General features: G+C 45.2%; 1 protein-coding gene across 1 annotated transcript in view; it reads right to left on the bottom strand.

Annotated features, from left to right (window-relative positions):
• Positions 1-10,559: 10,559 nt before the first annotated feature.
• LOC139051979 (uncharacterized) overlaps positions 10,560-15,105 on the bottom strand; it is a 38,227-nt gene continuing 33,681 nt past the window's right edge. The window contains exon 5 of the mRNA XM_070529043.1: positions 10,560-11,493. Within this exon, the coding sequence (XP_070385144.1) occupies positions 10,723-11,493 (771 nt within the window). The 3' untranslated portion in view covers positions 10,560-10,722. The remainder of the gene's footprint in view (positions 11,494-15,105) is intronic.

Raw genomic sequence — 15,105 nt, 5'->3', positions numbered from 1 at the left:
GTCTGGGGAGGGAACTACGACAGCTTCAAACTACAACAAACTAATCATTGTACAAAAGAAAATATTGAGAATGTGTGAAAACTATGTGGGTGATAAACGAGGACTCCGAACAAAACCGCTCTTCATTAAATATAGCATGCTTAAAGCAGATCAAGTTTATTATTTCAAGGTACTCCAGTGGATATATAAATATAGGCTCCACACAATACCTGTAGACAGTTGCACCTCATACGCAATACGTAAACCACACTATGTAAAGCCCGCTACAAGAACTAATGCTGGAAAGCAAAAATTGAATTATCAAACGATTAATATAATAAACAGTGATCACTTTAACGTACAATACACACAATCCTCCCACGGCTTCAAAAATGACTGTAAAAACCTATTAGTGGGCAGTGACATTGCATTTTCATTTTGAGTAAATTGTGCTCATCCCTGATAACAAATGTAACCTCAGTTATGTTAGATTTTTCTCAGCGCTTGTAAATCATATTTGCCATTGTTTCGGCATATACATTGTGTATCAGTCTAAACCTTCGTTTTTTTTTTTCTGAAATGTTTAATGTACTGATCTACTTACTGTATGTGCTATTTATTTTCGAGAAAGTGATTCTATGGTTTTTTTTTCTTTGTTGACTTCTGGTGTAAGCCAATTTTATTGTTATATAATACTTATTGCATATGTATCTTCTGCTTTTTCGAAATCCATCCCGTTGAAGCAAAAGTAATGCTTTGGAGACATGTGTTCTGAATAATTGAATTTTTCGTTGCTGTGTGCTGTGTGTTAAACATATGTTCGACAAATATGTATGTGAATGATATGTCATGCTGCCTTGAACTGTAGGGGCGCAGAGGCTCTGTCAGGCATATTGCCTTTACCTCTGCCCCCTACACGGAGAGAATCCGTGAAACAAACAATAAATAAAGAAAGAATACTTGCCGAAAAAAAAATAATCTGAGCCTCGATCACTTCCTTGATGTTGTTGTGCATGTCTAGCTCATCAACCTTTGCTGTACTTGCTCTTTGTGGAATGCCCAAGACCTGTTTGATGCGCTGGCGCATGAGTGTCTTTAGTTTCTTCTTTTCTATTTTCACCCAGTCGTGATCAGAGGCGACGTAATTCATGTGGCTCATAAGGAACGCCTGGTATACGCGCAGAAGGTTATCTTCCCACAGACCCTTCCTGCGCCCTGAGATTCTGTGTGCGAGTCTGATCATGTTTTTGGTTTTGGTGGTTAAATGCTTAAGCGTGTGTCCGTGGCATCCAGTGGCTTCGATTCATCATCATCATCATAATCAGCCTGGTTACGCCCACTGCAGGGCAAAGGCCTCTCCCATACTTCTCCAACAACTCCGGTCATGTACTAATTGTGGCCATGCCGTCCCTGCTAACTTCTTAATCTCATCCGCCCACCTAACTTTCTGCTGCCCCCTGCTACGCTTCCCTTCCCTTGGGATCCACTCCGTAACCCTTAATGACCATCGGTTATCTTCCCTCCTCATTACATGTCCTGCCCATTCCCATTTCTTTTTCTTGATTTCAACTAAGATGTCATTACCTCGCGTTTGTTCCCTCACCCAATCTGCTCTTTTCTTATCCATTAACGTTACACCTATCATTCTTCTTTCCATAGCTCGTTGCGTCGTCCTCAATTTGAGTAGAACCTTTTTCGTAAGCCTCCAGGTTTCTGCCCCGTAGGTGAGTACTCGTAAGACACAGCTATTATATACTCTTCTCTTGAGGGATAATGGCAACCTGCTGTTCATGATATGAGAATGCCTGCCAAACGCACCCCAGCCCATTCTTATTCTTCTGATAATTTTTGTCTCATGATCCGGATCCGCCGTCACTACCTGCCCTAAGTAGATGTATTCCCTTACGACTTCCAGTGCCTCGCTGCCTATTGTAAATTGCTGCTCTTTTCCGAGACTGTTAAACATTACTTTAGTTTTCTGCAGATTAATTTTTAGACACACTCTTCTGCTTTGCCTCTCCAGGTGAGTGAGCATGCATTGCAATTGGTCCCCTGAGTTACTAAGGAAGGCGATATCATCAGCGAATCGCAAGTTACTAAGGTATTCTCCATTAAATTTTATCCCCAATTCTTCCCAATCCTGGTCTCTGAATACCTCCTGTAAACACGCTGTGAATAGCACTGGAGAGATCGTATCTCCCTGCCTGACGCCTTTCTTTATTGGGATTTTGTTGCTTGCTTTATGGAGGACTACGGTGGCTGTGGAGGCGCTATAGATATCTTTCAGTATTTTTACACACGGCTCGTCTACACCCTGATTCAGTAATACCTCCATGACTGCTGAGGTTTCGACAGAATCAAACGCTTTCTCGTAATCAATGAAAGCTATATATAAGGGTTGGTTATATTCCGCACACTTCTCTATCACCTGATTGGTAGTGTGAATATGATCTATTGTTGAGTAGCCTTTACGGAATCCTGCCTGGTCCTTTGCTTGACAGAAGTCTAAGGTGTTCCTGATTCTATTTGCGATTATCTTAGTAAATAGTTTGTAGGCAATGGACAGTAAGCTGATCGGTCTATAATTTTTCAAGGCTTTGGCGTCCCCTTTCTTTTGGATTAGGATTATGTTAGCGTTCTTCCAAGATTCCGGTACGCTCGTGGTCATGAGGCATTGCGTATACAGGGTGGCCAGTTTCTCTAGAACAATCTGACCACCATCCTTCAACAAATCTGCTGTTACCTGATCCTCCCCAGCTGCCTGCCCCCTTTGCATAGCTCCTAAGGCTTTCTTTACTTCTTATGGCGTTACCTGTGGGATTTGGAATTTCTCTAGACTATTTTCTCTTCCATTATCGTCGTGGGTGCCACTGGTACTGTATAAATCTCTATAGAACTCCTCAGCCACTTGAACTATCTTATCCATATTAGTAATGATATTGCCGGCTTTGTCTCTTAACGCATACATCTGATTCTTGCCAATTCCTGTTTTCTTCTTTACTGTTTTTAGGCTTCCTCCGTTCCTGAGAGCATGTTCAATTCTATCCATATTATACTTCCTTATGTCAGCTGTCTTACGCTTGTTGATTAACTTCGAAAGTTCTGCCAGTTCTATTCTAGCTGTAGGGTTAGAAGCTTTCATACATTGGCGTTTCTTGATCAGGTCTTTCGTCTCCTGCGACAGTTTGCTGGTATGCTGCCTAACGGAGGTACCACCGACTTCCACTGCACACTCCTTGATGATGCCCACAAGAGTGTCCTTCATTGCTTCAACACTAAGTTCCTCTTCCTGAGGTAAAGCCGAATACCTGTTCTGTAGCTTGATCTGGAATTCCTCTATTTTCCCTCATACCGCTAACTCATTAATCGGCTTCTTATGTACCAGTTTCGTCCCTTCCCTCCTCAGGTCCAGGCTAATTCGAGTTCTTACCATCGTGTGGTCACTGCAGCGCAGCTTGCCGAGCACGTCCACATCTTGTATGATGCCAGGGTTAACGCCGAGTATGAAGTCTATTTCATTTCTAGTCTCGCCGTTCGGGCTCCTCCACGTCCACTTTCGGCTCTCCCGCTTGCGGAAGAAGGTATTCATTATCCTCATATTATTCTGTTCCGCAAACTCTATTAATAACTCTCCCCTGCTATTCCTAGTGCCTATGCCATATTCCCCCACTGACTTGTCTCCAGCCTGCTTCTTGCCTACCTTGGCATTAAAGTCACCCATTAGTATAGTGCATTTAGTTTTCACTCTACCCATCGCCGATTCCACGTCTTCATAGAAGCTTTCGACTTCCTGGTCATCATGACTGGATGTAGGGGCGTAGACCTGTACAATCTTCATTTTGTAACTCTTATTAAGTTTCACAACAAGACCTGCCACACTCTCGTTAATGCTATAGAATTCCTGTATGTTACCAGCTATTTTTCTTATTAATCAGGAATTCGACTCCTAGTTCTCTTCTCTCCGCTAAACCCCGGTAGCACAGGACGTGCCTGCTTTGTAGCACTGTATGTGCTTCTTTTGGCCTCCTAACTTCACTAAGCCCTATTATATCCCATTTACTGCCTTCTAATTCCTCCATTAGCACTGCTAGACTCGCCTCACTAGATAACGTTCTAGCGTTAAACGTTGCCAGGTTCATATTCCAATGGCCATCTCCAATCACCATCTGGAGCTTCCCGGGCTCCAGATGGTGATGTCATCTGCCTATAGAGCGCAGTTTACGTTCGGGATGTCTCGTAGTTTGTCTGCGAGTCCCTTCATCACTATGTTAAATAGTAATGGAGAGGTTACTGAGCCTTGCGGTGTTCCGACGGAGCCCAGCGTGTAGGGGCCCGACTTAAGTTGTGAGACACGCAGTCGGGCTTCTCTGTCTTTTAAGAAGGAGCATACGTACTCCTGAAATCTCTGGCCGAGGCCGAGGCCTGCCACCGACTCCAATATGAAACGGTGTAAGACGGCGTCGAATGCTTTCGTGAGATCGAGAGCGAGGATGCCTCGAACGTCTCTTGTTTTAACTTCGAAGATCTGTCTATTTAGCAGTAACATGACACCTTGCGGGGGCACCTTGCGTGGACAACTCGCAATAAGATATTTAAATATACGTATAAATCTCTTATAAATTTACGTATCTAAGAAAAACTCACGGTATATAATGCGACAAGCAAAGCAAACAAACGTGTTGCGCAATCACAGATTCACAGATAAAAATCCTAATGCCTGCGCCTCCTCCCTCCACTGCCCCCTATGTATCGCGTGCGATCGTGTGCGACGGAAGGCGGTGCGCTTCCTCCCCACTATTCTCCCTTGCGCACACAAGACTGAGCCACCATCGCCGGCTCACCCTTGCAACCCCCTCCACATCCTTTCACTCGCACATACAGCATGCGGTGCGCGGTCCCGATGTTATCGCCCTTAATTGGACTTTATACTGAACATGAGGGTGACGGCGCGGGCAGGAATGCGCCTGGGGTGTCTATGTAATCGCTATCGCAAGAATAGAGTTTCAGAATAGGGGCCCCAAACATTTTGAGGCCCCAAAGAAATAGCGTCGAAACCACTGCGCATGCGCGAGACGCAAACTGCGTTTGGGTTTTGCGTTGGGAACGTTATTTCACCAATTTAGCGAGAGCGCAAATAGCGGCCCCCAAAGCTTTGCTTCAGCAAACATGGCGGCACCTATCGAAGCAACGGCTCTAACCTAGCACCAAACTGGGTTCGATTCGAGATAACACATGAAGTTCGGAAGCTTGGAGAAGTGACTGCGGTTATTGCTTTCTCTCAACTAACGTGCGTTATGAAGATTGATTCATTAGACGACGCTGATTCCGAATTCGATGGTGAATTTTGTGGCACGTAGGCCTAACACGGCTAAGCTTGGCCGGTGAAGGTACGTAAAGGTGGTTTGCTCAGAACTAAGCGCAACTAATGCTTTGATACTTACAGAATAACCTCTAAATTGTAATTAAACGCGAGAACAAACGAAGGTCAAAACTATTATTCCCATCATAAAATAGTTTATTTTACTGAATTATTTCTAATAGCTTTTCATTGACGCCGTAGTGGCGCTGTCAGCGCAAGACGCTATCCGCAAACGCAAAGCCCTATTCTAAAGCTCTTCACTCCTGCGTGCTCCAACACTAACACCCGCAAAGCTCTTTGGGGCCCCAAACTATTGGGGCCCGTATTCTAAAACAATCTAATTTAATAAGAACATCCAGCAACTGAAGCGTCCCGTGGCCCATTACTTTCCGCAAAGGAGTAACAAACTCTAACTTTTACCATGCGACAATTCGCTACGACGCAACAATGTCCTTTTTTTCTTTCGTGCATTGGGCGGGGGCATCGAAAGTGAAAAAAAGAACGCTAAGGAAGGCAGGCTGGCCACAATCGAATGCCTGCTTTGGGCACCTACGGTGGCTACAGAAGGGATATCGAAGAAAACGGGAGACGCTTGGTTCACTAAGAACCATACGCATATTGCTCGGTATCTCGTAGCCACCGTGCTGTGCTGCTTACGCCAATACGTGCTGCGTCTTTCACGCACATTTGCATTCCTCTATAGTGTCGTTATCGAAGTTTCTCTTGCGTGGTGCTTTGTTACGAAGTCTGAAGAATGCTAGATGCTAGGAAGGAGATTCGAGAAACATTATCACACCGAATACTCAGTTTCTCTCATGAGCATCCACACGAGTTGTTTTAAGCTATTTTACAGAGGCACCGAGTTTTCTATTGTCTGACCTTAACATGTAAGTTGACAATACTTCATGCTGAAGTGTTAGCTTTTAGTGGTGCCAGCTGTATCATTTTTATACGTATTGAATGTGACTGTTTGATACGGGACCGCTTTTTTATGTTACTTGCGTAGATATTTTGTTTTTTCTAGCTCACTCTTTAATTTCTTGCTCTTACAAATCACCAGGTAATAGGAGTTATGCGTGGCAGTAGTGTGAATAGCAGCGGTATCCTGTAAGGATTCGGACCACTACAATGCGGATGAAAGGCTTTTGGGCTGCACCAGCTTTCTCGTAGAAGAAAAATCGTAAAATTATGGCCTGTTAATGAATGTGTCGCTAACCAACGCTTTACGCCGGCAGATGAGTATTATATGAAAGCTCATTGCAGCTTTATGTGCCCTCTGTATACACGACGCGTCGCAAAAGCAGTCGCTACAATCATTGTTGCAGCTGTACGCTTGTCCGATGCTCCGGTATTCCGTAAACGGTAATATGCTTGCGGACACGGTAAACTCTACAGTGGTATTTGCGCCATCGTACAGAGGTTTCTTGTTTACGTTCATATAATTAGATGGCGACCTGCTAGCTGACCGTCAAGCAGAGCAGCTACAAATCTGCCAGGGGGAAATCGCTTACAGCGCAGCCTATAAGGAGTTGTCATATTAAGGAGCTAAAGCAACCCCGATAAATTGTTTCGGAATGAAAATATACTTTGATCGAGAAAGACAAAAGTTTTTAAATACTAACAGATATTTCGTTCAATGAAACTAGGTTGGTAGGAGCTAAGCAATATCCGAGCAAACATTTTTTGTCCATACGCGTTTTCTGCTACATTATAAACATCTCTAATAAGAAATTTGCTAATGTATAGAAGTAACTTAAGATACAACTGGAAGGTATCGCATCGGATACAATAATTGCGGTAGTATCCTGTATCTTTATCTCAAATTCTTGTTGCCCAATGATTCTTTCTCAAATGTTTGTATCATATCTTTTCCATCTCTAGCATGTCTTATCCGTCTTCTTCGATGTGAAATAAACGTTATTATCATCATCATCAGCATCATCATCATTATTATTATTATTATTATTATTATTATTATTATTATTATTATTATTATTATTATTATTATTATTATTATTATTATTATTATATTACGACGCAATACCAATGTATCTTTGCCCAGCCCGGCTCCGCGACGCTTAACCCTTCAAGTCGATGAATTGAATAACAAACGTTATTGTTTAGTAGCTAATTATCTGCCACGTCAAAAGTAGGCAAGGATTCCATGAAAATGGCCATGTCAGAGTCGTTGTCATCCAAAGTGGTTTGCGCAGTATCCTTTTGAAGACAAGGTCTTCTTCGGTGACTTCAGGTCGAAAGTAGGTTCGTGAGATCTCAGAATCTGGCAACTTTAGTCTTGTGAATTTAGACGTTTTTCAGACCTTGTGGTGCACGTAGGACAATGAAAAATGCATAAAAATGAAGCTGGGAGAAAAGGACGCACCGAGTAAGCGTAGAGGTATGAACGAAGTATTATTCAAGCGCAATTATCGCAATAAGGCCGAAATAAAACTCGATGTGCTCGTTCGAACCGCGCGCCCCTAAAACCAGATACGGAAGTAGGACTTGACTCAATAAAACATATGCGCCGACCTGGGAGATTTTTGAGTCTAAAAATTTGGGCCGGTGCCGCAGGTAGTGGAGTTAAAAGAAGGAACCACATGCATGGTACACTAATGCGCCCAACGAGATTGTTTTTGCTCAACGTCAATGGCTTTTTATTTGCCTTTCTTTAGGAAGATAACTTCGCAGCTTGGCCATCAAAATCTTCAAATAATGATAAGAACGAACAGTTCTCAAGGACTGATTGGACACATAGGGGAAAGAGAGAAGAATAGGTCCATAGTTTCAACGGCACAGTCCAGGTTGGCGTTCACATAAGCTGTTGCTTGTCAGTCAGAAGCCTGTCGAGCCTTAGTTTAAACGAACTATTTGTTTCTTGAGCATAGACATACGTTTGTATTTGGGCTAGTATCACACGCAACGAAAAAGCCAAGCTAATAGCGAAAGACGGTCCTCGCAATTTAGACGCATGCCTCAAGATACTCCCCTTATCTTTCAAGCGCGTGAATTTAATGATACTAGTACAATTATTGCCGCTTGAAGCGACACAGTTGATCAGCCATTGCAATAATAATGTCATTAGTTCTAACAGCAAGCTTTTCTGCCTAAAAGGTAAAATCATTTGACTCGTATTGTCCACTTGTCAACCCGTTCGTTTCTGGAATACCAGAAAAATTAGGATTGATCTGCGGAGGCGGTTCTCATCGTCATCGCACTTAGCCCCTAAAACTTTTGACGTGAGACGAGAGCACAGCGATGGCGCTGCTCGTGCTGCCATCCGTGTTGGAGCCTGCTGATTGATAACATCCAACTGTTGTTTCCAACGTTTCTGCACAAATAAGAAGGCGGTTGATCAGACTGTCAATATTGGACTAAAATGCACGTATCAAGCGTGTTTCCGCCAGTAGCAACGAACGAGGTTGTACAAGGTGGGCCAGAACATTCCAGGATCACTGGAGAATTACCCATCGCCTATACCAGGATTCAATTGAACATCACCCGATGTTACCAACCAAAGCCAGATAACACGGCCGCTAGAACAAGAGGAGTGTATCACCTGAATCAGATTCGCTCGAAACGGATAGAAAAGCTATGGTATGCCATTGCGTTTGCTTCTGACAAATGAAGAAGCAAAAGAGAAAGAAAAATGAGGCCTTCTGTATGTTATGCTCGTGCGTTATTGTCTGATATAAGCGCTTGCTCTACACTTTTTAAATACTTGTACGGCAATATATTTAAATTGGTCGCACAGGTGGGTATTCTTGTACGCACCGCTAGCCCTTCCATCGCACTCTTGAATCTCGAAGAGCCACTAAGACGTACATTGCTATCGAATTCGAGCGAATAATATTGCCGGGAATGTAAATTTAGGATGGTGGACCATTAGCTTCCAGAATTGCATTATACACTCCCGCTAGGACTATTCTACCTCTGTTACATGTAAACAGGCGCATGTAAGAGTAATCCTCATGTGCCACCTTCTTATCACATGATGTAAGAAATATTTAGTGCTATATTCGGCTTTATTTTAAAGTCCTTCTTTTTAATCGACAATTCAAGTATCCGTGCATCGTAGTACGAATGAATTTCGGCTTTGTCGATTCTTGGTTTAATATGCAGGGGTTTAAGTACATAACTTGTGCAACGTAGACAACACAGCTTTTTGTTTGTTTCGTAATCAAGTCAAGTCTTATCTCATTCACGCTAATTACCAGCGCTAATTACCCGCCACATGAAGTCTGAATACAGTTGCGTTGAACTAACTATGCGAGTAACTGTGCCATCTTATACAAATCGCTTGAAGAAAGAATGAGGAAATGAAACGAAGAAGTAGCGAGTTACACCATATCTTATAGCGCGCAGCGTTATTTGTGAAGGTCTAGTCCAGAATTTGTACACAGTACAAACTATCTATTTTCACGTGCGTAGAAGCTCTGAATACGCACACATATCGCGTGATCTAAATTCGCACGTACGGACAAACTTCATGTGTCGCACGTATACGAACGCTACAAATTTATTCATTTTGGCTGCGCGCCCTGTACGTACGTAAATGAACGGACGCTGAGTCTCACCCTTTAATTCCAGTGTTGCCTTAACAATGACAGGTATGTTAGGGACGCCTCAGAAGGATTCTAGTTACTTACCAGCGTTTTTTCTTCTTCGTTGTTTTCCATTTCGGCCCCATCAATATGCGGCCACCGCGGACGGGATTAAACCAGCGACCTTCAGTTCAGCAGCACAATGCCACAGCCATTGGGCTAGCTTGATGTATCACTGTAGTGTGAATAAACGACAGGACAAAAGAAGCCTCACACGGACGCACACGGCGCTAACTTCCAACAGTGTTTTACTACCGAAAAGCAGGCTGTACTCGTACACTCAGCCATCAGGAGTCCGAGCCACGAGGACATGGTAAACAATCAAGATGAAAATTTGACACCTGTCATGGCGCTCTTTGGCCAAACCTCGCCCTTGTGCCATAAAACACCACACATCATCAAGATGAAAATTTTATAGTAATATCTCAAGGCATGCGCAAAAATTTATATTTATCAGACAGAGCCAAAGATGGCCTAATGATAGGAGATTCCCCGAGGGCAGCATTCTGCTCAGCTTCTAAGTTTCGTGAGTTCGCATTTACGTTCACAGTAACGGTGGTTGATCGAATGGCAGGGGACCACTGATGCTGTTTACAATGAAGGGAGAGAAACCCATCTGAAGCAACATTGCCGACTTTATTTTTGCCCTCACGCAAACTGGCATGGATGTATTTGGCCGAGTGTCGGCGAATGGCACCGAGCCAGCCGAGTGGAAACTTGCCGGTGGCTAGTGACGCAGCCTACATCTTCTCACATGATGCGCAGGCCTGAAGAACCTGTCTACGAGTTGTAGCTGAAAATCCACTCAACGTGTTTGAGCAATCCACCAGCCACGATCTCTTGGAAAAGCTGCCTATATTCGCAGTTTTTTCCCGTTAATACGCCGAGTTTCACTTTCATGCTAGGTGAAGGGTTTTGGGAAAGGGCCCGCACGAACAACAGGGCATCGGCGCAGGAGAATCCGCAGCCCATTAGGTTCAGCGTCTGTAGTTTCTCGTTGGATTTCATGGCCTCGCTTATAGGGCGCACAGCGTGCATTCCCAGGCACGAATCGCGGAGACACAATGTTTCTAGCCCGCGTCTGTTCTCAACCAGGTCCCCCAAGTGCTTCCAGCAGCAACTCTTGGCCGACATCCACGCCATGTCGAGGCTCAGAGTGAGGAGTCGCAGGGTCACGTTTTGAGCCAGAGTAGATGCTAGTGTGTCTAGACAGACGCCGGCTGGGCAACTGCGTCCGAGCTCTAGCTCCGTCAGTTGCGTGTTGTCCTTCAGCTTCTCGAACAGCTGGGTCATGTCGCACGTGAGGTCGAGGCTTAGAGTTTGCAAGGAGCTGTCCAGCAGCCTCGAGACCAGTTCAGTGCGCGTCGCACTGTAGCGGATCCTCCCTTGCAGTTCAAACTCTCGCGGTCGGCGGTGCTCTTTGAACTCCTGCGCGAGTCTAGCCAGAACGGAGTCTTTCATGATTACGTTCCGAAGGGCGAAGCAGTCGAGTCCGGGATTGGTAGCCACCAGCGAAGACAGACAGGTCCCCTCAGCTTCCATCAGTGTTACCTGCAGTTCAAAGGCAATCGAAGTTGCGAAGGAACAAAAAATGTTATGAGGTGTCATACGTGACGAAAGTCGGGCTTTTGCGATCCTACCGCATTGATATTTATTTATCTTTAACTAAAATTGCACAAAAAATAGTTTCCCTTCCTTTGGCTCCACGCCAACGTTAGATGCATGCACGGTCATGTTTTCCCGAGGAATGGGCTTTCCCGGCAAACGATAAACCGCTTGCACGACGTTTCTCTAGCGCTTAGGAAAATGCGGTATGAAGCTGATGCAGCTTACGAATGAGCAACCAACCAGCATGCAGCTTACTCTGGTATCACCTCTACATTTCGAGACCTGCGCTACGCTTATACATTTTGCCTTGAAGTGTGCGCTTGTTAATATTTGGGAGTACGAACGAACAAACCCAGCAGCACGTTCTTTTAACCTCTCAGACCGCCTAGACGATAAACGATTATTAGTCATGGCAAATAATGTCAGGATTATTACAATGCAGAGAAATATTCAGGTTTCGCTATGATTCATTACGTTTCGATAACTGAAAGCGTGAACTTTAGCGTTATATTTAACAGTAGTCCATCGCTCTTTGTTCTATTGGGTCTCAGCCTCATTACAGATAAAACTTAACTCTGAAATATTGCTTGTGTAGAGAAACACTGCAACGACATAGTGCGTCGTCCGCTTCAGCGCTTTTGCTCGTGAATGCTGTTCGTGCTGAGGGTCCGTGCTCTGCGCTAAAGGTCGGTCCTAAACGCCGGTGACTAATAAAAGCCTTGCACTTGCCAAAAGCACGGTTTGATTATGACGCAATCCGTCGTGGAGGGCTACGTATTATTTTTGACTACAAATAGGATTCATTTGACGTGCGCCTAAATCTAAGTGCAAGGAGGATATTGCAATTGGCCTTCGTCTAAGTGTGGCCAGCGCCGCCGCGTTGTTCGATAATTACACATAGGCTGTTTAATTTATTGTAAGAAGTTGCTGGAATTTTTTTTGTACCATTCTCGCCAATTTTTACGTGGTTGCGGCAGGGCTACATGGAAGCCACCTGTCGCGTCGGCCAATGTGTAAACCAGCTTGCACGTATATATCGCAGTGAGTCGCTAGGAATGGTGGCACGTCTGTGTGTCTCTGATAAGAAAGCTACTGCAATGGTGGCCTGCGAGAGCATGAGCTCGATTTGCGGAAGCCACACCTCTCCGCCCAGTACACGTTGCAAGTCAAGCATAGGAGAAAGAAATGAATGCCCACAATAATCCCAGAATATACTTAATTTCTCGCTCCGACGCGACCGTGTTTACACGAATGCTGAGGTTGTTTCTAGACGAGTGTCGGCGTTCTAGAGCGATAAAAAAGCAGCTAATTTGTATGTGCTTTCTTACACATCATTCCTTGCTGTTTTATGCTTTGCGTATACAGTAACCAGCGGCTTTGTTCCCAAAGAAAGCTTCAAAAGAGAAACACCCGCCATGGTTGCTTAGTGTATGGTGTTGGGTTGCTGAGCACGTGGTCGCGGGATCAAATCCCTGTCACGGCGGCCGCATTTCAATCGGGTCGAAAACACCCGTGTAGATAGATTTAGGTGCACGTTAAGAACCCAAGGTGGTTCAAATTATTCCGGAGCCCCCCCCCCCCCTACAGCGTGTCTCATACTCAGATCGTGGTTTTGTCAAAACTTCACAATTTAATTTAAAGCTTAAAAAAATCAGTTTGCGCTTGCCGCTGCTTTGCTTCTGCAGAAGTTTCGTAGCAAGATCGCATTTCTGGACTTGACCGTTCTTTATAACGCCGGGCACTGTTACTTGTTCAGTTTGTCAAAAAGAAAATGCGAGTTTGCTTTCTTCCAAACATATAGCCATATGAGGCCGTCGATAATACGGCACAAATGATTTCACCGGCTGCCCGTGGTCCGAGCACGAATGGGCCGATATGACCCATTTGCTTTGAGAATTCCAACGCCATGAGGAAGAAGGACAAGGAGGAAGGGGGAAGACAACAGCAGGATCCTCTGATGTGGGGCGCCTCAGTGAGAGATGGCACGCCGCCCTCCTGAGCGAGGCACCCGCTGACCAGGAGTGGGCCGTCTAGTGGGCCAGGGCCGTTGCCGAGGATCTCGAAAGATTTTCCTCGGGCGATGAACCTCTGGCAGCCTAGCCCCGGGCACCAACATCAACAACCGTTGGACGAATCAAGTTTATTCCTATCCTATCCTATCCTGTCCTCTCTTAGTCTTCTGCATTGTCTCAGCAATGTCAGCACGATAGGGGTGTGCATCAACGATGGGTGCAGACGAAGGAAAATGGAGTCATAGCGTTGGCTAGAGGCAAACGTATGAGAATGGCTGGATGGGAGCACGTCGAGAGCCGCGAGCGAAGTGAACGCAGGTGACGCGCTCTGCGGTTTCCTCACGGAAGGGGGTAAGTAACAAGCGTTTGAAGATGGTGGTAGGGGGCAACGAGAGAGAGCATCGGCATCCTGGTGCTTCTTTCCAGACTTGTAGGTGATGTCGAAGTCGTATTCTTGTAAAGGAAGTATCCAATGGCCAAGACGTCCCGTTTAATTCTTTAGCGTCGCCAACCAGCACAAGGCGTGGTGATCAGTAACGACCGTAAAGTGGCAGCCGTGCAGATAAGGCCGAAATTTTTGGACGGACCAAACAACGGTGAGACACTCTTGCTCGGTAATCGTATAATTTTTCTCTGCAGCTGTTAGCGTGCGACTTGCGTATGCAACCACGCGTTCTTCAGAATTTTTCTGACGTTGCAGAAGAATAGCGCTGATACCGTGGCCGCTGGGGTCATTATTTAGGACAGTGGGTGCGGTGTTGTCGAAATGACAAAGCACAGCTTTGGACTTGAGTACATGCTTGAGGGCGTCAAAACCGGTTTGGCATTCGTCCGACCATACGTAAGGAGCTCCAGAAGGAAGGAGTTGGTGAAGCGGCGCCGCGATATTGGCAAAGTTACGTGTGAAGCGCCGGAAATGCGAAACTAGGCCATGGAAGCTACGCAACTGTTTGTCGCGTTGAGGCCTAGGGAAGTGGAGGACAGCGGTAATTTTATCAAGGGCGGGTCGAAGGCCCTCCTTGCTGACAAGGTGTCCGAGTACTTTAATGCTTTTGCTGGCGAAGTGGTACTTTTTTGTATTCAGCTGAAGGCCAGCAGCTGAGAGGCATGTCAGGATTTCGTCGAGGCGCCGCGAGTGCAGATGGAAGGTCGACGAAAATATTATGATGTCGTCAAGGTAGCATATGCAAGTCTTCCATTTTCACCTCGTAATACGCTGTCAATCATCCGCTCAAATGTCGCGGGAGTATTACACTTGCCGAAAGGCATTACGTAAGTCCATCGGATGTGGCAAAGGCGGTTTGTCTGCTTCGTGCATGAGGATCTGCCTGTATCCGGAGCGTAGATCAAGGCTGGAGAAATACTCCGCGTCTTATAATGAATCTAACGCATCATCGATTCGGGGCAGTGGATATACATCTTTGCGGATTATTTTGTTCAAGGCACGGTAGTCTACGCAAAATCGCACTGAGCGTTTCTCTTACGCACGAAAACGACAGGTGACGACCAAGCGTTTGAGGATGGGTGGAATATGCTACGTTTC

This window comes from Dermacentor albipictus, unplaced genomic scaffold, assembly GCF_038994185.2.
Source record: "Dermacentor albipictus isolate Rhodes 1998 colony unplaced genomic scaffold, USDA_Dalb.pri_finalv2 scaffold_17, whole genome shotgun sequence".
NCBI lineage: Eukaryota > Metazoa > Arthropoda > Arachnida > Ixodida > Ixodidae > Dermacentor > Dermacentor albipictus.
The sequence above is the reverse complement of the archived record's forward strand: the minus strand, read 5'-3'. Positions and strand labels throughout refer to the sequence as shown.